General features: G+C 37.1%; 1 protein-coding gene across 21 annotated transcripts in view; it reads left to right on the forward strand.

Moving 5' to 3' along the window:
- mical2a (microtubule associated monooxygenase, calponin and LIM domain containing 2a) overlaps positions 1-27,855 on the forward strand; it is a 74,070-nt gene that overhangs the window by 26,205 nt on the left and 20,010 nt on the right. For all 21 annotated transcript variants that reach the window (XR_014203763.1, XM_082162043.1, XM_082162041.1 and 18 more), the window contains exons 3-13: positions 5,254-5,461; positions 7,011-7,127; positions 11,560-11,661; positions 15,738-15,893; positions 16,351-16,451; positions 18,697-18,954; positions 19,073-19,188; positions 19,338-19,464; positions 22,486-22,576; positions 24,211-24,358; positions 26,133-26,332. Coding sequence is in view for 20 of the 21 variants with exons in the window: in XM_082162043.1 (XP_082018169.1) it covers positions 5,254-5,461; positions 7,011-7,127; positions 11,560-11,661; positions 15,738-15,893; positions 16,351-16,451; positions 18,697-18,954; positions 19,073-19,188; positions 19,338-19,464; positions 22,486-22,576; positions 24,211-24,358; positions 26,133-26,332 (1,624 nt within the window). In the remaining variant the exon portion in view is untranslated. The remainder of the gene's footprint in view (positions 1-5,253; positions 5,462-7,010; positions 7,128-11,559; positions 11,662-15,737; positions 15,894-16,350; positions 16,452-18,696; positions 18,955-19,072; positions 19,189-19,337; positions 19,465-22,485; positions 22,577-24,210; positions 24,359-26,132; positions 26,333-27,855) is intronic.

Here is a 27,855-nt window from a genome sequence, read left to right on the forward strand (position 1 = left end):
ACACTTGAATCTATCAATTGTCTTTTGCCTTTTTTTCCAGAATTTGCTTTAAATTTGCATTCCGTTTCACAGAATGACTCATACAGTAAATGGAGTCTCACATTGGGCAGCAGTTACACAAAGTTGACACAAAAAGTTCGTTTTAAAAACTTCCTTATACATTTTTGAGCTGCTTTCAGGGGTGGTGTAGTGGTTTCACTACCGGATTCTGTGGTAAATACTTGGAGCCGTTCCCCAGTCTGAGCAGTGTGAGTTCCTGACCCAGACTCTGTGAGCCCACGCAAAGAGGCACTGTTTTTCACATTGGGGAAAGTCAAGTTCTTCTCTTTGTGTGTGTTTGAGCATGTGTGCAGTCTGCTTACAGCTGTGACTTTTAGACTCATGATAGCCTGGGCAATGTAAACAAACCATACAGTGGCATTACCAGGACTTCTGTTCCGCTAGACTAGAGTTATAGTCCATTTCGCCATCCTTAAATGATTTTACAGGCTTGAGTCCAGGCTTCCGTCCTGGTGGTCTGCTTCAGTCGAGCGAGCAGCTTTCTCTGAGGGGTGTGATGTCTAATTGAGCGAACTGCTCAAGCAAACTGTGATCACATTGTGTGCTAGAAGAAGTGTGTCTGGGTTCAAGTTATTGGTCCTGCCGTGAGATGGTCTCTGTTCCTCTGGGCTTTGTGTAAAGTGACTGTTGGTTCAACACATACCGTGGCTTTCACCAGGAAGTTTCATTTAGCAGGTCATCCCTCCAGTTCCTATCCTGCAGACTTTTCCATGATTTAAAAGAGGCTGAACCCTCCTGAAGTGGCAGCGGTGTGAAGGGATTTTGCAGCCTGGCCTTGTACAGTGATTGGCTGGATTTTCTAAATATAAGTACAATGTAAAAACATGTATGTACACAATAAGTCCATTGTATCAAATGATTAATTTCAATGTTAGTACATAGTAGTTAAAGCCACTTAATATAAAGTGGGACCCAGATGTTTTTACAAAAATTTTTTTTTTTATTATTGCACTCAATTTGATTTAATTCGGAAAAAAAAAAGACTTAAAGAGCTGTCATTTGTTATTTTTCTTTATTATGGGCAAACTTTATTATGTTTCTGATTTTGAGCGCCCACTGATGGACGGGAAACACGCCACGCTGACTCACCAGGAAACTTCACCTCTGTACTTCTGCTCTGCTCAGTTTCAGGGTGGGAATGAGCAGAAACAAAAGAGTGATCATTGTGTTCAAATCTGCTCTGACTGATGGAGCATTTCATTAGTCTGTGGGGATGGTAAATCTTCTCCCCGCAGTGCTTGCGTGCCTCTGTGTCTGTTCTGAATAGGCTGCCTTTGTTCAGTGTTTTTAGTTAAGGTAAAGTCAAACAGAGACGGTGCACCTGGCCTGTCAGTCTGTGCTGGTGGTAACTGGTCCATCCAGTATAACAGATGAAAGCATCAATATACAGTAAGACTGTGTGTGTGTTATTGAGTAACAGAGTTGAAACTTGAAAGTATCTAGGGCTGCACAATATATCGAAATATCGCAAAGGTATCCATCGCAATATGCATATCGCAACAGCTTGCAATAGCTGGGGTCATGAACAAAAGACAAAGAGAAAATCACTCGCTGCTCTCGGCTGAATAACTTTTGTAGCTTTAATAAGAATCAGTATATATTTAATTCATACAGTGTTTTATTTTCACATTTGATTATTCAGTTTCTGTTGCTGAATAAACCTAATGTAGGATAACCTGAACCCCGTGGTTTACACTGATGTTAAAATAACACTTCATATGCTACAGTAAAACACTGATGTTCACTTTCAGTTGTAGGGATGTTTTCTTGTCACAAAAAGAATGTGAAACACGCATGTAGGTTATATAATTTTAAATATATTTTTAAGATAATTCATTTATAAGTTTATTTTACACACTTTAAGCATTATCGAATGGCATATTGAATATTGCATTACTTAATGAGTTATCGCATATCGCATTTTTCTTTAATATCGTGCAGCTCTAAAAGTATCAATAGAAATTGTGTATTTTTAAGAAACCAAATGGCAGGTATCAAAGAAGCGTGTCTGTATATTTGTGAGTAACAGGGTTGAAATTATCAATAGGACTGTGAGTACTTTTGAGTAACAGATATTAACCTCATACCTGAAGCACTGATGAATATAATACTAATACTTACACACTTTTTGCTTAAAAATACACACTTCCTATTGATTCTTTCAACTGTTACTCAAAAATATACACACAGTCCTGTTGGTGCATTATTTCCTGTTATTAAGAAATATACATACTGTACTCCTTTTGATACTGTCAACACACACACACACACACACACACACACACACACACACACACACACACATTAATGCTTTCAATTCTGTAACTCACAGTACACTTTCTGTCTTGAGGACACACCTAAGTTTACATGTCTAAACTAAAAGACACACATACTGCTATTGATACTTTCAACCACGTTACTTAAAAAGACACAAATACACATTTATAATACATAGCTATATAAATGAGACAGATGCCACTTATTGTATTAGTTAAAGCTGATTAACATTTGTTCACACTTTAAGAATAAAATTACTCTATGAATCATTTAATCTTTTTTGCTGTCTCTAGTGGATGTCAGATTAAGACTTCATTTATTATGATTTATAAGCTGTTTTCCTCATTGAGGACCAGAAAATGTCCCCATAAGATAAAAATATACTGGTATTACTATCCTTGTGGGGACATTTGGTCCTCATGACATAGGGAATACCAGACACACACACACACACACACACACACACACACACACACACACACACACACACACACACACACACACACACACACACACACACACACACACACACACACACACACACACACACACACACACACACACACACACACACACACACACATTCATGTACATCTATCTTTATGAGGACATTCATTGACACAATGCAATCTCTAGCCGCTTACCCTAACCTTACCCATCACAACTAAGTGCCTAACCCGACCCCTGACCCTAAACTTACCCTTAACCTAATTATAACCTTATCCCTAAAACCAAGTCTTGACCCTCAAACAGGCCTTTAAAGGGCTCTCAGAAAGTGAGGACCGGACAAAATTTCCTCACTTTACTCTCTTGGTCCTCACTCCAATGGTCTGAAACTCAAACTGGTCCTCACAAAGATAGTTGAACAAGTACACACACACACACACACACACACACACACACACATTTTCTAGCCCCTACCCCTACCCTTCACAGAGAACTTTCTGAATTTTTAGATAAAAACAAACAAAACATCATTAGTATGATTTATAAGCTGTTTTCCTCATGGGGACCAAACATTTTTCCCACAAGGTCAAAAATGACTGCCATTACTATCCTTGTGGGGACATTTGATCCTCACAATGTAGGGTTTTCCAGGTACACACACACACACAAACACAAAAGCTGTCTTACTTTTTATTAATGGAAGCTGAAGGCCTTTTAATGACATTTTCGGTGCTTCTAGCAAGCTGGGATCTGTAAATAGCCACCACTGACACAGCACCAGGGACACACAGACATCGAGGTCTATAAAAACATGATAAGCTCCAGGATCAGGAGGGGCTGAAACCCGAGTGTATCACAATATTGATCACAGCACAGGCTGAGAGTCTTTGCTGTACACACACTGTGACCGGAAGCATTCGCTATTGCTTCCTTATTTTGAGGTCGATTCACCATCCTGATGTCGTGCTTGACTGTGTGCGTGGGAAATCAAAGGAGGGGTAGGAAATGAAAAGATCAAGAAGAAATAAGTCACACTGTACCATCTGGACTAAAAATGAGCTAAAGCTTTGCATGAGTGCAAGTCTAAGACGTGGCTTTCTTCTGTGACTCAAGAATAGATTTGTGTGAAGATCATCTCTCCACATAAAAAGTGATCTTTCATCACCAAACCAGAGGGAATGAAGTCATACCCACAGCAGGCATTCCCAGACACGTCCTGGAACCTGACGTCTTGACTTCTCGCATCTGTACAAGCCTGATGCATGAATCATGCCCTTGATATGACAGAACTGTAATTATGATTTAATGTTGATGAAATCACACACGCGCCTCCAGTTATTGCCACTGTTGTTTGGATAAACATGTGCATTAGTGCTTCATTTTCTTTGAGCTTGTTTGCTAAGATTTTCTCTTTCAAGGATAATTCCTGAAAGAGCGGGCAAGAGCTGTTTGCTCACTGTCGAGTAAAATAGGATCCTTGATTTTAAGAATAACACTCACGGTATTAAAAAGTGCACAAAAGTTTAATAGAGGAAGAAATATCGTAGACATCTTTATTTCCCTCTTGTGTGAAATTTGAAAGGCAGTGAAAACAAAATCATCACCCCTTTGTCCCGTACTTCCTCTGTTTTTAAATGAAAATAGTGACCTTCAATGGATTGAACTCATGTCAAATATTGTTAGATATGAACGTGTAATATTTAGAGCCTCAGGTCGTCATGATGTGTTTATGATAACGTGGGGTCTCTTTCTCTCCCTGACTGAGAGCGTAGTGTAAAAGAGGAAAAAACTCATATATGTCCTGTATCTCTGTGTTGTTGTTATCTGCTATTTCTGTAAAGTCTAAACAATTTTTCTTTTTTTGACCCAACCCTTTATTCTATGTATTTATGCAATTTTTCCTTTTATCTGTGCTTTTTTATACATTTTATTCTACATTGTGCAATGAATTAATTTTTTTAATTATTATTCATGTACTTTTATATATATATATATATATATATATATATATATATATATATATATATATATATATATATATATTTACATTTTATTCTACATTGTGCAATTTATTTATTTTTAATTATTATTCATGTACATATATATATATATATATATATATATATATATATATATATAATTATATATATACATTTTATTCTACATTGTGCAATTAATAATTTTTTTATTATTATTCATTCATTTTCTTGAAATTAAAGTAATAATAATAATTATATATATATATATATATATATATATATATATATATTAATTTTTTTTTTTTTTTTTTTTTTTTTGGGTTGATTAAGTTGGGGTAAAAACCAAAATATGCTTCTTTTTTTTTTTTTTTTTTTTTTTTTGACTGATGTTTATGTTCAAAAAAAGAAAAAAGAAAGATAAAAAGAAAATAGTGACCTTGGTTAAATTCTTGCCCTGCTAATTCTCTCAATCTCTAAATGTAACTTTCAGTGCTTGATAATTGGAGGCGGCCCGTGCGGCGTGCGGACTGCCATCGAGTTAGCTCTCCTCGGAGCCAAAGTGGTGGTGATAGAGAAGAGAGATACGTTCTCCAGGAACAACGTCCTGCATCTTTGGCCCTACACCATTCATGACCTCAGGGGTTTAGGAGCCAAGAAATTCTATGGAAAGTTCTGTGCTGGAGCGATAGACCACATCAGTGAGTTCTGAACCAACTTCTCATTCTCATGTGCTCATTTAATCAAATTATAAGCAACCTATCAAAACTTCCTTGTTTAAAGCAGAAGTCATTTTTAGTTCTCCTTTTCATTTTTTGACAGCCCTTCCTTTATCTACACATGCAGAATATGTGACTATTGTGTAACGTTTTTTTTACAGAGAAATAACATCTATACTGTTAATCCTAAATAGATAGATGATTTGAAGAACAACTCAGCAAGGTTTTTGTAGTTAAAGGGATAGCTCTCCCCAAAATGAAAATTCTGTCTTGATTTCTCACTCTGATGTTATTCCAAGTCTTTCGTTCATCTTTTCGTTCAACACAAATGAAGATCTTTTTAATGAAATCTGAGAGATTTCTGTCCCTCCATTGACAGCTACGCAACTACTACTTTAACACTTCAAAAAGTTCATAAAGAGATCGTAAAACTAATCCATATGAATCAGGCCACATTTTCTGAAGAGACTCAATCACTTAATATGATGAACAGATTGAATTTAGTCTTTTATCCACATATAAACATCGATTAGCTCAAACGTGCTGCGTAACGAGAATTAACCTCATTGGTTCTTGAATCTCATTGGTTCATTGGTTCATTCACAACCGATGTGTGCGTTGAAGAACGTTTATGTGAATAAAAGCTTAAATTCAATCCGTTCATCGTTTAATCATTTGAAGCGATCGTGTTAGAAAATTTGGACTAAATTTCTCAGTTCATATTAGTTTTATGATCTCTTTATAAACTTTTTGAAGTGTTAAAGCGGTAGTTGCGTAGCTGTCAATGGAGGGACAGAATGCTCTCAGATTTCATCAAAAAGATCTTAATTTGTGTTTCAAAGATGAAAGAAAGTCTTACGGGTTTGGAACGACATGAGGATGAGTAAATGATGACAGAATTTTCATCTTTGGGTGAACTAACCCTGAAAAAAAAAGCTAAAACGTAAATAAAAATACAATAAACCTAAATAGTGATATTTAAAATAATGATAATAAAAATGAAAAAGCATGAACATGGTTCATAGCTGAACTTCAATAGACTTAACAGCATATTAAACATATTTAATCAATGAACAAAATAGTTGTACTCATTCTCACTGTCACTCAAATGCAAAATATATAGTTTTCTTTTTCCTTTTCTGAAATACAAAAGAAGAGAAGAATATCCAGGCTTCTCTTTCCACACAGTGAAAGTGGATGATGACCAGTGGTTGTCAAGTCTTACATTTCAGTTTGTTCCTCACGCAAAGCTATCGAATGGCTTTTCGGGATTCAGAATACAGCGCATAAGTCATATGAAATACTTTTATGTTGCTTTTTGTCCTTTTAAGACTTTGACAGCCCCAGTCATAATCCATTTTCACTGTATGGAACAGAGATGATGATAGAATGTCCATTTTTGAATGGATCTCTAAGATGATGATATTTCTGTTCTCACATCTGTTAGTTTTACTGGTCTGTGTTTTTGTAAGCGATGCCGTGTTAGCTTGACTGTGAGGCTAATGGTTCTTGCTCTGGCTGGGTTTGGCAGGCATTCGGCAGCTCCAGCTCATGCTCCTGAAGATTGCTCTGCTTCTCGGTGTGGAGTTTCACGTTAATGTGGAGTTCGTCAAGCTGGTGGAGCCTCCCGAGGACCAGGAGAATGAGGGTGAGTCTGAGGGCTTCAGATCCAGACCAAACGTTCTCACGACTAGCAGTCAGGCGTTCAGAGCCAATCGAAAGTTTGGACACACCCTTCTCATTGTTTATGACTGCTGCTTCACACATTCTAGAAAAGTCGTCAAAACTATAAAATAACATAAATGGAAGTATGGGAATATTATGCAGCCATCAAGAAATGTTTTAACAAAATTATTTAATGTTTTAGCTTCTTCAGGGTAGCTGGATCAAATGTTTTAAAACTTTATGTCTCAGACCTAAATATGATGATCCTCTTGTAAAATTGAATAAGTAAAAAAAAAATTATATATTTATTGTACATGCATATATACAGTATATAAATATTTTTAACGCATTAAACTGAAAAAACAAACAAAATGAACATGTAAATTTTGAAAGCCCTAATATGTATATATGTGACCCCGGACCACAAAACCAGTCACATGGGTCAATTTTATGAAATTGAGATTTATACATCATATGAAAGCTGGATAAATAAGCTTTCAATTGATGTATGGTTTGTTAGAATATGAAAATCTGAAATCTGAGGGTGCAAAAAAAAATCAAAACATTGGGAGAATCGCCTTTAAAGTTGTCCATTTATGTTCACGATTGAGCTGCATTCACTCACAAAAATACATGTTTTATATATTTACAGTAGGAAATTTACAAAAAAAAAATTCATGGAACATTATCTTTACTTAATATCCTAATGATTTTTGGCATAAAAGAAAAATCAATAATTTTGACCAATACAATGTATTGTTGGCTATTGCCACAAATATACCTGTGCGACTTATGACTGGTTTTGTGATCTAGGGTCACACACACAAACACACACACATATACTGTATATATATATATATATATGCCCCGAAGCCGAATACTATGTTCGGAAAGGAAATGAAGCATTCTACGGAGCCCCTAAAGGGACATGGTGATGGAAAAAAATATGAGATGGAAGAAGGAAAAAATATATTTCAATGCTTTAATATAGTTTGGTAATTTATATTGTACTGTATATAGCCTGTGGCCATCAGGGAGCCACTATCAATATGCAGGGTATTGAATGCACGCTCGCTTTTTACTTTTGTTTACAAATTGCAATCACGCATACTCCGTGTATAAGGAGCGGCAGTGCAAGTTTTACAAGATTAGATATTTGTCGTTCACGCTCAAGATCTGTTGCTCACCAAATCCTCTGAAATTGTCCTGTTAGTCATCTCTCCTTACTATCTTCACGTGATAAGTGAAATCTGATGTACTGTAATGTAACCGACTACTGCAGCAAGCCTAACTGCATTATAAATTATATATACAAATATAAATTATATAATTTTAAATATTATATAATATATAATATAATTTATTAGTTAGAGCGAGAATGATGGCTACATACGTATATGTGTATAGATAACGGCAATAAGCTCGTGGAGCGAACTTGTCAATCTGTCTTGATGGATGACGCAGAGGAAACTCTGACCAATAAGAGGACAGTTTTTCCTCACATGTGACTCGCATAAACACATTTTGGTACGCTTTGAAATGTTGCCTTGTGAAAGCGCATTAAGTCCCTGTTTCGGAACAAAGCAAACGATCTACAGGTCTGAAAACGCTTTAAAATTCAGGCATTTAAGCATTTGATTTAAAAAAGACAAGCATGTTCAAACTTTTCACTGGTGTTATAAATGCACTGACTGTTCAGTCTTTCTTATTTGTAAAAAAAAAAAAAAAAAAAAGCCTGTTTCTACTATGAATATTCCATTACTTTGTTTGGATCACTTTCATATCCCACAGTTTAATCAGACATCAAATGAGCTTCAGTATTTAAATGTTAATGTATTCTGGCTCTTTTGATTTTGTTGCCTCTGCATTACAGTATTTTCTTCAGAGCTGTTTAAGGTTTTAGAGCCAGCCTGTCATTACCATGAAGATGAACGAATGTAGTTGCTTCCATGACAACCAAACAACACCTGCAGAGCCGTTAATGCAATTTTAATGCCCATGGAAAAGTGTTCAAATCCACATCGCTCTCCCCTCCCGCATCCAAGTAGTCATTTTATGACTCCACAGCTTGCATAACACACTCTCATTTAACAACACAGAGATCAGAGAAATAAGAAACAATTAGTTGATCATGGTAATTAGAAACAGATCTCATAGTTCCAGGTCCTTTGTGAGGTAGCGTGTTTCCATATGTGGGCGCTTCGGTCGTCTATGGAAGAACAACAAGCTTGAGAATGGACCTCTAGACTTCTAGAACATTAGCAATCCATCTCTCTCCCTTCAGAAGCAATGACAGCACGCTGATAAAAAACAAAAGAGCTTTCTAAATTAAGAATGAGTGCTTGCTGTGACCCTGTACTGTGGCCTTGAAGTGATACTCATGATCCTGGATATAGTTCAGTTGGATCTTGTATTCGTTAGACAGTCCTGGTTTATTTGCCCTTAAGTTGTACTCTGAACATGTGACACTGATGGTTGGCTTTTATTAATAATAGCTGAATGGCTTGCTGTGACTATATGTTTTTGGAATGCATAGTGTTCTAGAGCAAAATTGCATAATGCTTACATGAATAACATTACCTAGTCTTGTTGAAATATGTAGCTGTTAGAAAAAAAAAAATCTGTTTCCATTTAGCAGATTATTTTTATTTAAAACAACCTACGGTTCACTTACATCGAGAAACGGTCCCTCAGAAGTGAACTTGGATGAAGTGTTTTGAAATATTCTCATATTTGTATTTATTGTGCTGTTGCTCCACCCAGCTCCTGTCCTCCCCTGAGGAAAAAAAATATTGCTCAGATGTTTCTCTTTCACAGCTTGGGAGACTTCCCAGTTCCCAGTTTTGCATCAACTCTCAGATGCTTCTTCTAAAGTTCTTTGGGTGGAATAAAAATAGAAACAAATAAATCAATTGTTGGTATGCGGTAAGAGTATAGAGCTGTACAATGAATGTGGATAGTGGCTCAGATAATGAGAAATATTTGAGTTCATGTTTAAGATTCAGACTTTTGCAGAGACTGACATCTTTCCAAACCCGATCAAAGTTTGAGACATTGTTGAGATCTCTTCTGAAACTCAAGAGGAAACACGTGGAGATTATATAGGTTCGTTTTCTCAGTGGAAAAGCGTGACACGTTGCTCTTCATTTGACCTCATTGCACTCTAGGAATTATTAAGGAGTTATTAAAAGAGTAGTTCACTTTAAAATGAAAATTAGCCCATAATTTACTCACCCTCAAGCCATCCTAGATGTATATGACTTTCTTCTTTCAGACGAATACAATCGGAGTTATATTAAAGGGTTAGTTCACCCAAAAATGAAAATGATGTCATTAATGACTCACGTCCATAAAGGTAATAAAGACATCATCAAAGTAGTCCATGTGACATCAGTGGGTTAGTTAGAATGTTTTGAAGCATCGGAAATACATTTTGGTCCAAAATTAACAAAAACGACGACTTTATTCATACACCGTGCTTTTCCCTCAGACTGTAACCGAAGCTCGGGCGCACCAGATAACACGTCAGTAGCGTCAATGTGGACTCGTGAACGCGGATGGAAAACAGACCGGAAGAGAATACAATGTTGAATAAAGTCGTAGTTTTTGTTAATTTTGGACCAAAATGTATTTTCGATGCTTCAAAACATTCTAACTAACCCACTGATGTCACATGGACTACTTTGATGATGTCTTTATTACCTTTATGGACGTGAACAGTATACCGTCCATTGACTTTCAATGGAGGGACAGAAAGCACTCGGAATAAATTTAAAATATCTTAAGATGTCTTCAGAAGAGAAACGGAGGTCTTACGGGTTTGGAGTGACATCATTAATGACATAATTTTCATTTTTGGGTGAACTAACCCTTTAATGAACACCCTGACGCTTCCCTGACGCTTTATAATGGCAGTGGATTGCAACCATCAGACTGAAGCTCAAAAAAGTGCATCTATCCATCATAAAAGTGCTCCACATGGCTCTGGGGGTTTAATAAAGCCCTTCTGAAGCGAAGCCATGAGTTTGTGTAAGAAAAATATTCATGTCAAATTCTAGCTTCCGGCCAAACGGCCATACGCAGTCTACTTACACCTAAAGCGCAACTTATGGCGTCATGGCGTAGCGTAAATATCAGCAGTACGTCGCATTACTCTCATAAGTTGTGCTTATACCTTAGTGGAATCCGTATGTTCGCTTGAACGGAAGCTAGTTATTTTACTTTCTAAAGTTTGAAATATGATTTTTTTTTTGTATTCGTCTGAAAGAAGAAAGTCATATACACCTAGGATGGCTTGAGGTGAGTAAATCATGGGCTAATTTTCATTTTAAAGTGAACTACTCCTTTAAGGACACCTTCATTTGTGATTTGTCATTTGCATTTCTCACGCTGAATGAAAGTGTATGTTTCTGCAGGGCCCGGCTGGAGGGCAGAGATCCGGCCTGCGGATCATCCCGTGGCCGACTTCGACTTTGATGTGGTGGTGGGAGCCGATGGGAGACGAAACTCTTTAGAAGGTATGAACTCAGATGACTGAGGACGATGGAGTTGCTGCTCAGTTGCAAAAACGGTTCAGATTTGAAATAGTGAATTACATATATTATGTCCACTAAAATAAACACACATGCAGCCCTCTCTGTTTGCACAGTAACTAAGAGGCTATAATAATCTTTGCTCTATGATTACAAACTGTTCTGGCAGTAACTAAAATTGTACCTACCTAAAATATGAGAGCATGTACATTAAAATAGCATGTCTGATGGTCTAATAGCACACTCAACAAGTCACACAATTTGAGGTATCCTTCACATCTGCAGTACAAACGGTCTTTTCAAACGATTTTCTCAAATCTCTAATGCTAATACAAGCAAAAGTGGTGCAAGCCTTATCCTTAAGCAGCATTAATAAAACTTCTTCAGATATAACCCAAAACCTCTCGTTGTCACGCTTCTCCTATCTCAGCCGCTCTTAAAATTTGGCCTGTGCTCTTGGCTGAAGTCCCGAGAATGGATTGTTTCATCCAAGAAGGTTATTAAGCCATAAAATCGAGTTGTGCTGTGAAAAGCGATACTGCATGATGTCACCAGCCGCCCACCGGTTACAAATGAGTTCAGCGAATCAGCATGTGCTCTTGAGGAGCTCTCAGGGTTTTTGAACGCTTTTCAGTTGATGATGTGTGTCCGTTGGACTCTGTTTTCCAGGTTCGTCATCTTTGCGCTTATCCCTAATCAGATGCTTTTTCCAAAAAAGGGCATTTGTGGGGCCCTCCAAAACTATGAGATGTTAGCTCATTGCCCAATTATGAGTAACCTTAGGGAAAAAGAACCCAAGCTTGTTTTGGACATTACGTGAGCTAGTTCAGGACATCTAGGGAATGTTAAATTTATCCCATTCTGAGGCAGAGCAGCGGTCAGACGAAAACAGCTACATTTGGAGAGAGTAACGCAGATGATAAAGAGGAGAGTTGATGTCTTAGCAAGTTAACAACATGGCAGTAATGGAACAGTTCTGGCTCTTAATCAAATGTGTTTCGGTTCATAGAGGAGCCCTTTAGACTCTCATACTGTACATAATTTTGCTGGATGAGAAACTACAGCCAAGTCAACCCACTCAACAGCTATGAAAGTGAACAGCTTGTGCCATTTTTGTAAAGTTTGCCAGGAAAGGATGGACTTATTTGCCATTAGTGTTTAGTTCTAATTATAAGTTCCTTCTTCTTTCATAACTGAGCATCTAATGCCCTGTACACATTGTAGGAAAGGTGACCAATCGTGGCGATTTCTGTGGTTGCATTTATAAACGGTGGTCCTACGTCGTAGAGTGAGAGGTTCAAATAAGTCTTTCGTCACGTTCTTGCGACCAAAGATGGCCTGCAATCATTTTCAGTGTCAGAAATTTTGCATGATCATCTCACAGTGTGTTTGCTGCTACAAACTACTAGCCAATAAAAATGCAACATGAAATGGTGTATTGATCAACTTGACATGGCGCCAAAACTTGAGCTCCTCAAGCTCCATCTGCAAAATTGGCATGTTAAAGGGTTAGTTCACCCAAAAATGAAAATTCTGTCAGTAATTACTCACCCTCATGTTGTTCCAACCGCGTAAGACCTTCGTTCATCTTCGGAACACAAATTAAGATATTTTTGATGAAATCTGAGAGCTGATCACTGCTCCATAGGCTGCTAGGTGACCGAAACTTGCTGGCTCAGAAAAGTTATTAAAGAGATCGTTAATATAGTCCAAGTGACTACAGTGGCTCAATCTTAAGTATATCAAGCGACGAGAATACTTTTTGTGCGCAAAAACAAACAAAAATAACGACTTTATTCCACAATTTACATTTACATTTATTCATTTAGCTGACGCTTATATCCGAAGCGACTTACAATTGCTATATATGTCAGAGGTCGCACGCCTCTGGAGCAACTAGGGGTTAAGTGTCTTGCTCAGGGACACATTGGTGTCTCACAGTGGATTCGAACCCGGGTCTCTCACACCAAAGGCATGTGTCTTATCCATTTCGCCATTACCACCCCCCATGTCAATTAATTTCCTTCTCTCTGGGCCTCTAGTTGGTTCACGTAGTGTTTTAGCGCAGAGCGTCTGTGTTATACGTCACCACGTAGGCTCACTATTGGCCGACGCTGGTCATGTGTGTGATGCGTGATGACGTATAACACAAACGCGTAGCGCAAAAACACTACGTGAACCAACTAGAGGCCCAGAGAGAAGGAAATTAATTGTGGAATAAAGTCGTTGTTTTTGTTTGTTTTTGTGCACAAAAAGTATTCACGTCGCTTGATATACTTAAGATTGAGCCACTGTAGTCACTTGGACTTTATTAACGATCTCTTTAATAACTTTTCTGGGCCAGCAAGTTTCGGTCACCTAGCAGCCTATGGAGATGTGATCCAGCACTCAGATTTCATAAAAAATATCTTAATTTGTGTCCCGAAGACGAACGAAGGTCTTACGGGGTTGGAACAACATGAGGGTGAGTAATTACTGACAGAATTTTCATTTTTGGGTGAACTAACCCTTTAAGATGGCCTCTTTCCCCTAGCCAAGACCGCATCCATATTCTCCTCTTACGCTTCCTCCTCTTTTTCAGCACACATAAAAACCACGATCGCCAGACCACTAGCACATGCTGATGACGTTTTATTCTTGCGTCATATAGGTGTCATCATCATCGTACAGTCTACATTCATGTCGTACCCAAGTTTATAAGATCCATGTTGTACAGTGTGATTTGTAATGAACTTATTGGATTGACGAAATCGCAGTCTGTAGCAGAAAAACACTTCCTAACAAGGCACTTTTATTGAAAGCTATCTCTTCCAAGTGACGAGTGATGAGTAACGAAACCTTCCATTTTGTTTGTGCACGCCAAGTGTCTTAAGAAATCAGCATTTATACAAAAATGCCAAAGAGCTTTAAAAGCCACAGATGAATATAATAATCATTTGCAGATGGAGAGATTTATCTGCCATATTGCGGTGTAATGATCAAAAGGATAGTTCACCCCAAAGTGAAAATTGTTCATGACCATGTCACCAAATCTCCATTCCACCTGTCCATGTGCATTAGAGAAAATGCTGTCCTCACTTTAGAAGGTGTTTTCAAAAATCTAAAACGCTGCTAATGTGTGGAGGGAGGCCAAAATGTAAAGAAAACATATTGTATTTGTGTGGGTGGGGCTACGGCCACTGTGAAATCTCTTGGTTCATTAAACATCAAATATCTTCAAGTCAAATCCAGTGTTATTTTAGTGTCATTGATATATTAATATGTTGAATTAGATTTCAGTTTCATATTTTCTGTTTTAATTTGAGTTAAAAATTTAGTAATTTCATCGTTGATTTGTCAACAATTTATTTGTTTTATTTTAACTAAAAGCTTTTAGTTTTAGTTTATTTAGCTTTAGTTATTTTAGTACTTCAACTTAAACTAAAAAATAAGAAATGTCGAACTAGCTGAAATAAATCAGTGTAAGTTGTATTTTATTTCAGTTAATGTTTATTTCAGTTATTTTATTTTTTTACAGTATGGTTTTAGTTTTTGGTTTACTAAATGATAATAACCCTGGTCAAGCCAAATCAGATTTATTTATATACAGTAGAACTTTCAAAGCAGCTTTACATTAGTAAACAGGAAAATAACAGGGATAATGTTCAATCAATTATAAAACAAATTGGATTTCAGCAATAAAGCAGGTCTACAGAAGACAATAGTGTAATTATTCAGCTCAAGTCAGTTTTCAGTGTTGATTCGATTCAGTTCAGTTAGTGTCAGTGCAGTAAAATCAATAATACTACGGAATATAAACTGTCTTTTAAACCCCTTTGTGCTTTAAACCCTAAAATATCTGGGCAGTATTTGAAGTGGACAGGCAAACCCTGGAAAGTGTCCCTGGAAACCTGGCTCATTGTAGTTGGTTAGATTGAGTGTCTTTGAGCCTAAAATAATGGGCTTGTGATACTGGCAGAGTGGCAACAGGAACATTATTGCTTTAGAGATTTTGATACATTGTAGGAGGGACATTATGTAAGGACCAGAACATCACTTTTTTCCCTTCCTCTCATTCTCAGGGTTCAGGAGGAAGGAATTTCGTGGCAAACTGGCCATCGCCATAACGGCAAACTTCATCAACAGAAACACCACCGCTGAGGCAAAGGTTGAGGAGATAAGTGGAGTTGCCTTCATCTTCAACCAGAAATTCTTTCTAGATCTCAAACAGGAAACCGGTGAGCAAAATACGACACATTAGCCACTAAAAATACACCATTTTACTCTGAACTAGGCATCCAGCTCCATGGATAATAAAGAAATATCTCCCAACCATCTCAGCTATGAACTTTCACCTCATCCTGGTATTTCCCGCAATGTTTTCCGTTAGCGTGTCAGTGTTATCTGCTGTGAGGAGCGGCCATATATCAGTTATCATCCTCTTGCTCTGATTTGTCACGTAAATGTTTATCCTCCGGGGGATTATGGGCTTCCTCCCTCCAAAAACATACATATGCTTTGTGTACCTGTCGTGACTCGCACCCCTTTGAAACTGAATTCCTTTAAAATCCTGTCTTAAACTCACATTGACCTCAAAAGACTGTTATATTACAGGCAAGAAAATGTTACAGGTGAAAATCTCTGACTCTACGACACCGATTCATGTCAGACCACGATTTTTTGTCTCTTTCGCAGGGATCGATCTCGAGAACATCGTTTACTACAAAGACAACACACACTACTTTGTCATGACAGCTAAGAAGCAGAGCCTGCTGGACAAGGGTGTCATCGTTCATGTGAGTTTTGGCAAGTGTTGAGTGAACTCTTCAAAAACACATCAATAGCTATGTTTCCATCCACCTATTTTTATGCGAATATTTGGGATATCGCATAAAAAACGCTGGATGGAAACACGAAGATGTGCATAAAAAACAGATGCGCTCAATTGAGGCGGATCATATTTATCTGATAAGAAGATGGAAACACATTTATTAAATAAATACCTTCATGTGCAACAAAAAACTTTGCCTCAACAGAGGATGTGATTGGATAAACTGGACTAACCAGTGGACCAATCGCATTGCACAACATCTCAAATGTTGGTTTGGCCTTTCTGAAATGCCTGAGCCAATGTCTGTCCACACAGTGACCACACAGAATTGTGCCTCCGAACGTACGATTATATGACAGTGTTTATTGCGTCTCATCGGTTGCTCGCTCTGAGGTGCAAGTAGTTTATGATGTATGAAAAAAGGAGCCACAGTTTATTCCCCAATTGCAGCAACTTCCATTTTTATTACATATATTTTGCGCCAGTTTCCCTCGAAGTGACGATTTTGTTCTCTTGAACACCTGGGATGGAAACAGTTTTATATTTGCAAATGTTTTATTCGATATTCCAATTTTGCGCACAAGTTAAATTAGCAACTTTGAATGGAAACATATAGCTAATGAATCCAGAGGCTTATAAACAGCTTTAAGTAACACATATCAAAAACATTTGATACAACTTGAAAAACATAAATTGTTTTGTTTTTGTATGTGTTTTTATGTTATCTGAGCCTGCCTTGTCAAAGACAAATTTCTGTCACTTGTGACACACAATAAAGTTTTTCTTATCTTATCTTATATTTATCTGGGAAAGAAACACACAGTCACAAACTCTCTGTGTCAGTCTCAGTACTTATGCCTCATCATAGACGTACATCAGTGTTGGCACAGTCCGTGCTTTATTAATACAGTGAGTCAACTGTGCTAGAACTGAGTGTGTCTCTGGTCCTGAGGTCTGTACTCGACCCGAATCTACCCCAACCCAACGTGAATTAATTGTTAAAATAGAAAAACCCCATTCGAGACAAACCTGATAAAATTAGGCATTTTGGCTTTGTTTTTTTAAAACCTGACTAGACCCGAATGTAAAAGAGGCAACACCATCTGCACATTTCTACAGCCCTCCCTGCACTATATACTTAGGGTTTAATGTTTGTGTAAATATATACACTACTGGTCAAAAGTTTTAAATCGGTACGTTTTTTTAAATGTTTTTAAAAGAAGTCTCTTCTGCTCACCAAGGATGCATTTATTTGATAAAAAACAATAAAAAAAACTGTAATATTGTGAAATATTATGACAATTTAAAATGACTGTTTTCTATTTTAATATATTTTAAAATGTAATTTATTCCTCAGATGAAAGCTGAATTTTCAGCATCATTACTCCAGTCTTCAGTGTCACATGATCCTTCAGAAATCGTTCTAATATGCTGATTTTATGCTCAAGAAACATTCATTATTATTTTCAATGTTAAAAACAGTTGTGTAAATTTTTTTTTCAAAATTCTTTGATGAATAGAAAGTTCAAAAGAACAGCATTTATTTAAAATAGAATATTTTCTAACATTATAAATGTCTTTACTGTAACTTTTGATCAGTTTAACTCATCCTTGATGAATAAAAGTATTGATTTATTTTATTTATTTCCCCCAAAAATAAAATAAACATTCTTACTGACCCCAAACTTTTGAACGGTAGTGTTTAATGTTACAAAAGCTTTGTACGACTTTCATGTCCTACATATTTCTGCATGTTGGTCACACTACATGACTAAATTTTTGTTGTTGAAATTTTAACAAAATTGCTTCTATACTTAAGACATAATATGAAGATTATGCCACACAAATGTAATCCTTATATTGAGGTGTAAATCATACATATATTTTTATTTATTTTGAAAAATAGATCCATGAAAAAAAAAATACTATCATGTTACATGTGTGCTTCAGGAGTAAACTGTAAACTCTTTCAGGGCTGGCTCTATTGTTTTATATTGTTGTATGAAATAATCACTTTCCACGATTAAATTTTTCATATTTCATTTTTTTTTTTTTTTTCAGAATACTGTATTTCACTATTGCACATGTCAGAAGTAAAATGCGCCATGAATGTCGTTTCATGTTGACTTTATAGCAGTTAAAGAATGAGCTAATACAGCTCGCTTACACATTGTGTTTGGTGTAGTAACGTCATCCTTTGCATTCGCCAGGATTATATCGACACTGAGGCGCTGCTGAACAGCGACAATGTGAATCAAGAGGCTTTGCTGGCGTATGCTCGAGAGGCAGCCGACTACGCCACGCACTACCAGCTGCCCACGCTGGACTACGCCAGCAACCACTGCGGGCAGCCTGATGTGGCCATGTTCGACTTCACCAGCATGTACGCCTCAGAAAACGCCGCTCTGGTCAGGGAGAGGTTTGGTCATAGTGTACTGGTGGCACTAGTGGGAGACAGCCTTCTAGAGGTGAGGAGATTACACTACTGTGCAGTTATGACTAAATAATCATCACCATTCTTGTGCTTGATATGTATGATTATTATGTTAGATTCTGATGTGTTTGTGGCTGTCTGTGTAACTGTAGCCCTTCTGGCCTATGGGGACAGGCTGTGCCCGCGGGTTCCTGGCAGCCTTTGACACGGCTTGGATGGTAAAAAGTTGGGCGCAGGGTAGAAATCCACTCGAGGTGCTGGCAGAGAGGTCAGTGAAGGTCAAAATTCACATGCCCATCAATAAATGCACAGACAATCACATACAGCTCTAGATGAACTCTGAAACGTAGCCTTAAAAGGCACTTATAATACCATTAATAGCTTGTTTATGTAGTTGCTTCGTTGTTGTTTTTCTAGGGAGAGTCTGTACCGATTGCTACCTCAGACAAAACCTGAAAACATTGGCAAAAACTTTGATTTGTACACCATAGATCCAGGAACTCGCTATCCAAACCTTAATTCAAACTGTGTAAGGCCACACCAGGTGAGATGGCATTTCTGTTTGTGCACGATAAACTATTACTAAAAGAAATCACTGCAATTCACAAGCTTAAGTGACTTATTGCTTTCATAAAACACCTATGACAATCACCATAAATAAACTAATACACTATATCTGTTAAAGGACAAGTTCTGTATTTTACACTTAAAGCCCTGTTTACAGATCGTATCTGATGAAATAGAACGGTTAAGATAAAAATTTGGACACATGCTGCTGTCCCGAGAATTTTAGGTTTATTTCGCTTTCCCCAAAACCTCTAGAATGGGTGTATAGGTGCACTGGAACAATCCTTCATAAAACGCATTAAACTTTCGTTTACAAAGACGTGAAACTCACCGAGTGGTCAGGGGTGTTCACTGATATGCTCACACAAAAATCGCTGCAAAAGATGCTTTCCAACAGGTGTTTTACCATTCGTTGTAAAACTGTGGATCTATTTTTCCAAACGTCTCACACCCGTAGATTCTTCCGTTGAGAGCTTGAATAATAGACACTCCAGCCCAGTTGGTGGTGATAATGCACCTTTGCCAATTGCAAGCAAACCACTGGCATTTCATTGAATACACAGAAGAAGCAGAAGAAGAAGCGGCGGAGTAATACCGTACCTCACACAGCACATTCAATACAAGTCAATGGAGTTGGACAAAAACTACGATAAAACCTGTTGGAAAGCATCTTTTGCAGCGATTTTTGTGTGAGCATATCAGTGAACACCCCCTGACCACTCGGTGAGTTTCACGTCTTTGTAAACGAAAGTTTAATGCGTTTTATGAAGGATTGTTCCAGTGCACCTATACACCCATTCTAGAGGTTTTGGGGAAAGCGAAATAAACCTAAAATTCTCGGGACAGCAGCATGTGTCCAAATTTTAATCTTAACCGTTCTATTTCATCAGAAACGATCTGTAAACAGGGCTTTAAGTGTAAAATACCGAACTTGTCCTTTAAAAGTTTGTAATTAAGATTTTAAAAAATGAAGTATCTTATGCTCACCAAGGCTGTATTTAATTGATTTAAAATACAGTAATAACGGTATGTCAGGGACCAAGGCAGTGAGGCAAGAGGACACAGGAGACTGGTTTTCAAAAAGGGGGGTTTATTACCCAAAATATTGAAAAGTTACATAAGGACCAAATTTAATAACTAGGCCTTAAAAAGAGGTCAACAAAAAAGTGACTGAATATAGGCTCAAATACATAGACTCGTAACACAAGGTTAACTGAACAAAAAACTGACCTGCCACAAAGACACAGAAGGGAGCTTATATAACGGCTTGACAAAACCAAATAACATAGAAGGGGTAAACAAACTAACACTTGAGAACTCAAGAGCTAACTAAGGACAAAATCCCCCCTGGCACATGGTGAGACATGGTATGGCTCCCGGATGCGATATTTTTTTTCCCAGGATGGTAGGGGAAGACTCATGAATATTCATTAGGGAAGTCATCCCTGATTGGTCTGATGACCTACCCCTAACCCCACCCCTAAACCTAACCATCACTGGGGGTCTGATGACTACCCCTAACCCCGCCCCTAAACCTACCCGTCACTGGGGTTAAGACCAATCAGGGATGACTTCCCTAATGAATATTCATGAGTCTTCCCCTACCATCCTGGGAAAAAAAAGATCGCCTCCCGGATATAGGTCTCCTCAGCCCTTAGCCACTCCTTTCGCCCAACCAGGAAAGGACCGCCCCCAACAGGTCCAGGTAACTCAACACAAAGAAACATGTGATTAGTGCACTCCCTGTAAATCAATGTAAAGGTAAAGCAAAATAAACCAAATCAAAAAACTGTATTGTTTTCGTTATTTAGATATCATAGTTTAGATGACTGTAAATGATAATCAGTGCAACAAACTAAAGAGATGAAATAATAAAACGGTAATCAAATGTTTAGAACTGTGGTGATGTCACCCTGTGTGGCCGTAGCCATCACACGGTAGTATTGTGAAACATTATTACAATTTAAAAGAACTGTTTCCTCTTTTAATATATTTTATAATGCAATTTATTCCTGTGATGTAAAGCTGAATTTTCAGCATCAATACTCCAGTCTTCAGACACATGACCCTTTAGAAATCTTTATGATTCAGCTGATTTGCTGCTCAAGAAACATTTATGATTATTATCAATGTTGAAAATTGTTTTTGCTACAAAAAAATGTAATATAAATAATATTTTCTTGGAAACCGGGGTAAAAAAGGAAGAAGAAAATAAATATTTATATATTTAGCAAGGATGCATTAATTTGATCAAAAGTGACATTAAATACATTTGTGTTACAAATAATTGCTGTTCTTTTAAATTTTCTGTTCATCAAGGAATCCTGAAAAACCTATTCAAGGTTTCCACAAATATATTAAGCAGCATTTATAATAAGAAGAGTCAATATTAATAATTGAGCACCAATAATAATTGATCATAACTGAGCAGCAAATCATCATATTAGAATGATTTCTGAAGGATCATGTGACACTGAAGACTGGATTAATGATGCTGAAAATTCAGCTTTGATCACAGGAATAAATTATGTAAATATATCACAAAAAAAACAAAAACAATTATTTTACATTGTATTAGTATTTATGAATGTTTTACCACAGCTTAGTTTTGATTCAATAAATGCAGACATCTTTTTAAAAACATTTTATTATTATTATTATTCCAAACTTTTAATCAGTAGCATATATAAACACAACAGATCGATAATATAGTTGCCAAGCTCATAGTACAGTAAAAGACAAAGTTACTTTGCAACCACAAATGCCTACAGACTACTGAATGGTATATATATTACAAACATTTAAACTATTATTATTAATAAATTAAACCATTTGTTGTACACAGGTTTCTTTTCCAGTTTTTATGCTGTCTCTGTTTTATGAAAGCAATAACCTCCTTGAAGCTGTGTTATAGTGATTTTACCATGTGCCATCTAATGAGAATCATTTACTCTCATTGAAATGATCTCTCATGACGGTTTATTTTTCTCCTTTGCAGGTCCGCAACAACTATATCTGTGGAGAGATGAAGTCGTGCTCTCTGGAACGGGCCGCCACGATACGCCGTCCTGTCAACTTGGCCAGGCGAGGTCAGAAGAACCTTCTAATCAGTCTAACACGTATCTATAATTATCCTCTGCTCTTTTACTTTTGAGTGGAGCGTCCAGTTCCTCAAGAGTTGCCGCCAGGCTAGTGCTGTATATGAGGGCTGAGGCTTGCATGTGATAATCACAGACACTGAGAGAAGGCGACGTGTTTACAGCATTCCTGCATCCAGCAGATACAGTAACAGCCAGCTCCTGTTTTAGGAACGTTCTGCACTCCTCCCAACATGTGGCAGGTTCAGGGGGAAGCAGAATTTATTTCTGCTGAGGGAATTCGATCCAGACTGGGATTTGTTATTACCAGCAGAGCCAAAGTGAGAAGAGTACTACCCTAGACAAATCTGCTGTAAGGAACGCCATGCTGCCGAAGGAGTAGTTCACCCAAAAAAATGGACATTCATTATTTACTCACCCTCATGTTGTTTCACACTTGTATGAATTAGTTCTGTGAAACTTAAAACTAGACATTTTGAAGAATGCTCATGCTGTTCCTTTCATTCATTCATCACTTTTATCAATTTAATGCATTATTACTACTTCATACGTAATTCGTCGGGGTTCACCCTTCAACTCTACTCTACCGAAAGTCAAGGATTATAGTTTATAAAGTTTTAATATGGATATTTTTCTTACAAAAACCCATCACTTCACTTCATAAGGTATTTATTAATCCACTTTATGGCCGTATGGATTACTTTTATGAAGGATGGATGCACTTTTACTCTTCTACTCACTCCCATTATAAAGCTTGGAAGAGCCAGGATAATTTTTTATATAACTCAGATTGTGTTTGGCTGGAAGAAGAAAGTCAAATACACCTAGGATGGCTTGAGGATGAGTAAATTATAGGTTAATTAAAATTTTTGGGTGAACTATTCCTTTAAACAGCAAAAACTATTTTCAACATTGATAATAATCAGAAATGGTTCTTGAGCAGCAAATCAGCATATTATAATGATTTCTGAAGGGTCATGTGACACTGAAGACTGGAGTAATGATGCTGAAAATACAGATTAGCCATCACAGGAATAAATTACAGTTTAAAATATATTAAAACATAAAACTGTAATTTTAAATCGTAATATTTCACAATATTACTGTTTTTATTTTATTTTTGATTAAATAAATGCAGCCTTAATTGGTGAGCAAAAGAGACTTCTTTCAAAAACATTGGAAAAAATCTGAATTATTCCAAACATTTAAGTGGTACTGAGTTTTGTGCACAGCTTCCTCTTTCCTTGGCTAAATTTGCATCTTAAGAGGAAATGGAGCAAGAGGCCAAAACAGCAATAGCACATTTCTTTAGTCTCTGTTCATGCTGCTGTTTCCTCAAATCAATCACAATAAATTCTTTCAGCTCTTGCTGTTCAACTGTGCTTGTTGGCACATGGCTTTAGTGCTCCTTACAGCTTGTTAGCTGTCAGGATGACACACTACTGTGAAACACTAATAAATAGTGTGTTGCGTAAGAAGATGATTATTCTGCTCAGAGATTAATGAGTCAAGTTCTGATACCTGACAGAGAGAAGACGTCACCTCGACTTTAAATCCAGATCAACCCTCGTATATGTGTTCGGGTTGATCAGTTTCAAAATAACTTGTGTTTGTGTGTTTAACAGAGTCTGAGATCAGGCCGGGTCGGTTACTGACGTGGTGTCAGAAGCAGACGCAGGGCTACAGGGGTGTGAGTGTGACTGACCTCACTTCCTGTTGGAGCAGTGGCCTGGCTCTCTGTGCTCTCATTCATCACTTCAGACCGCAGCTCATGTGAGATTCTTTACATTGTCTCTCATCCGCATGTTTACAATTAAAAATCTGTATCTGATATCCTGATCGGTAGATTCAACGGTTACACTTTATTCTAAGGTGTCCTTGTAACAGTGTAATTATACATTTAAGTACTTGGTAATATTGATTAACTACATGCTCTTACTATGGGGTTAGGGTTTGGTTTAGGGTTAGTTGCATGCAATTATGCATAATTTATTGTTTTTATTGTTTTAACACGGACGCTGTCAAATAAGGCGTTACCGAATCAAGTAATCTGAATGTACCTTACCATAGTATTGTGTCAGTACTCTGGTATAGTGTTGGCGATACCATAGTGTTTTAATATACGCACTACTGTATTATTATTATTATTATTATAATACCATGTTATTTACATGGTACTCCAAAGTATTTCAAAAAAATACTGTGGCATTACCATGGTACATGTTAAAAAAAAAAAAAAAAAAGAATGATTTTCCATAGTTCCTTGTCCAAAAAAACATGTAGGCCTACTAAATGATGTCCTAAAAACATGGTATTACCTTGATAGCATGTCCAGATGTAAGTGTAAAAATATGGTATTACCACAGTGCATGTCCAAATAAATACAGTGTATTCATATTACCGTGAAAAAACATGGTATTTCTAGAGTACATGTGCAAAAAAACATATTGCAGTATAATTCTTTAGAACCGTATATTATGTCTGTACTATATCCAGAAAAAAATAAGTTACACTTTATTTTAAGGTGTCCTTGTTACAGTGTAATTATACATTTAAGTACTGAGTAATAATAATTAACGTACTTACTATAGGGTTAGGGTTTGGTTTTGGGTTAGGTGCATGTCATTTTGCATAATGTATAGTTATTACTATAGCAACTAATACAAGGGCACTGTAAAATAAAGTGTTACCAAAAATACATATATACTGTAAAACACATAGTCTTACCACGGTGCCATGTACAAATAAATATGGTACATGGCATTAACATGGTACCAAGTCTAAGAAAACCCATAGTATTACAATGGTACCATTGTACAATTTTACCATGGTACAGTACCATTTCTTAACAACCATGGTATTACATTTTGGTACTATATTCAAAAAAAGAAAAGAAGCATAGCACATGTCTGAAAACAATGGTATTACCATATCCAGAAAAAATACATAACTAAAAAATTACACTCATAATACATGTTAATATTGCCCATTATAAAGAATGAATATGGCAGTCCCTAGTAAAACAGTAGATTACATGACACTTTGATAATGTTCATCTGATGAGTAAAACATAAGCAATTGAATTACGTCGTAAGCACATTTCATAAATATTTGGTTTGCTTCCTGACATGCCCACAAATCCTGTTCTGTGTTGGCAACAGATCCAGTCAACTCTCGTGTGTTTATTAGTGTTTTCCTTCGCACAGTTAGTTACTGTGTAATCCTAAACATCAGCCGGACATGTGAAATGCACTTTGACCTCTTTAGAAACCACTTTCCCGTCTTACAGCTTCTTACTTATTCATCAAAACAGTGACTTAAACTTGAGCGTTCTTGGCTGAGAAAGAGTCTGAACCATATGCAACATTTCACACACTTGATCAGGAGCCATTTTTCAAGTCTGTCATCTGAGATTGTCAAAAGTAGCTGAAGGAAACCAGAGAACTTTCATAACTTGCTATTGTCCTTTCATAGCACAAATGTCAAGAGGTAAACTCGTTTAATTCAGGTCCCATGCTCTCTGTTTTTATCGGATTGTTTCCTGTAGCGATTACGACTCTCTGAATGAGCAAGACTGTGCCAAAAACCTTCAGCTGGCATTTGATGTGTCCGAGAAGGAGTTTGGCATCAAGCCGTTCATCACAGGGAAAGAGCTGGCGTCAGGACAGGAGCCGGACAAGACCAGCATGAGCACATACCTCTCTAAATTCTATGAGCTTTTCCGGGGAACGCCTCTACCTCCTTCAGGTAGAAATCTTTCACTACAGTTCATTAAGGATCACTGACTTTGTTTGGAATAGCATACTTCCATAGATGCAAAATCACAAAAGATTTTTTTTAAAGTCTGCATTTATTTGATCTTATTGATTTTTATTGAATAAACATACAAACAATGATCATCTAAACAGGGAAGACAATAATCCAAACTAGAAACAAGAACATAATAATCGATTGGTGGAACCAATCCACGGAAACGCAACAGCTTTACCAAAAACCTGACAGGGGTATATACTATATACACTGGAGAACAAGAGGCTTGACAAAGCACAGGTGTGGGTAATCAATTGTCATGCAAACAAGGGTAACTATAGAAAGAAAGGCAAACAGGAAGTGAACAGAGGAAACAGAGAATACACTTCAAAATAAAAGTCCTAGAACACAGAACACACAGTTGTGACAGTAATTTATTCCTGTGTTCAAAAAAATTCTGCATCATTACTCCAGTCTTCATTGTCCCATGATCCTTCAGAAATCATTCTAATATGCTGATTTCTCATTATTTATTATTGCTTGTTTATGGTATTTCTCTGATACAAATTAGTTGGAAAAATGGCAAACTACAGCTACATCTTACTATACAAAAACAAAACAAAAATCACAGAAAAACAAAAAAGTCACACTTTAGTTTAGGGTCCAATTCTCACCATTAACTAACTATTAACTTTGACTTTGCCTCAATAAACACCTAATTACGGCTTATTAATAGTTAACCAGACAGCAACATAGTGTCGGCCCAGATCCGGGCCACATCTGGTACATGTGGATTCAACGTGTCCCAGATGTGGGCCGGATCTGGGCGACACTATGTTGCTGTCTGGGTAATAATGTAGTTGTTAAGTTTAGGATTAGGGATGTAGAATATGGTCATACAGAATAAGGCATTAATATGTGCTTTATAAGTGCTAATAAACAGCCAATATCCTAGTAATATGCATGCTAATATGCAACTAGTTAATAGTGGGAATTAATTGGATGGCACTTGCTGAATTAAATATGTAGTGTATATGACAACAATCTTGCATACTAGTAGTATACAGTAGGCTTGTATTCCACTTCAAACATTGTCAAGTCATCGTCACATCGACACAGGCCACAACCTTTACCATGGTCCAAAACCTTTTACCCACTTTGAGCATGTCTTCCAACTAGTTTGAGTTTGCATAAGGTGTGTCCATTAAGAAAACATACAGTGCTTTCATGAAACGTCCCTAAAGAGGAGCATTTTATCTGGCCTTTCGCACTAGTGCATTTGTGTTACACAATTCCTTCAGTCACACAGTCATGCCAGGAATGCATGTCTGTCTGAGACCAGGTTTCCGCCCTACACATCACTGCACTGGAGGAGGCCAGAAATATGCCACATTATATAAAGTTAAATATCATACCTGCGATACAGCAGAAGCATGTTTGATTCAGATGGCTCAATCTAGCTGCAATATGAGGCTTTTATTTTACAAAGAGATGCGCATTTGGTTACAATGCTTGTAGTT

The sequence above is a fragment of the Leuciscus leuciscus genome (assembly GCF_965113295.1).
Source record: "Leuciscus leuciscus genome assembly, chromosome: 2".
Taxonomy (NCBI): domain Eukaryota; kingdom Metazoa; phylum Chordata; class Actinopteri; order Cypriniformes; family Leuciscidae; genus Leuciscus; species Leuciscus leuciscus.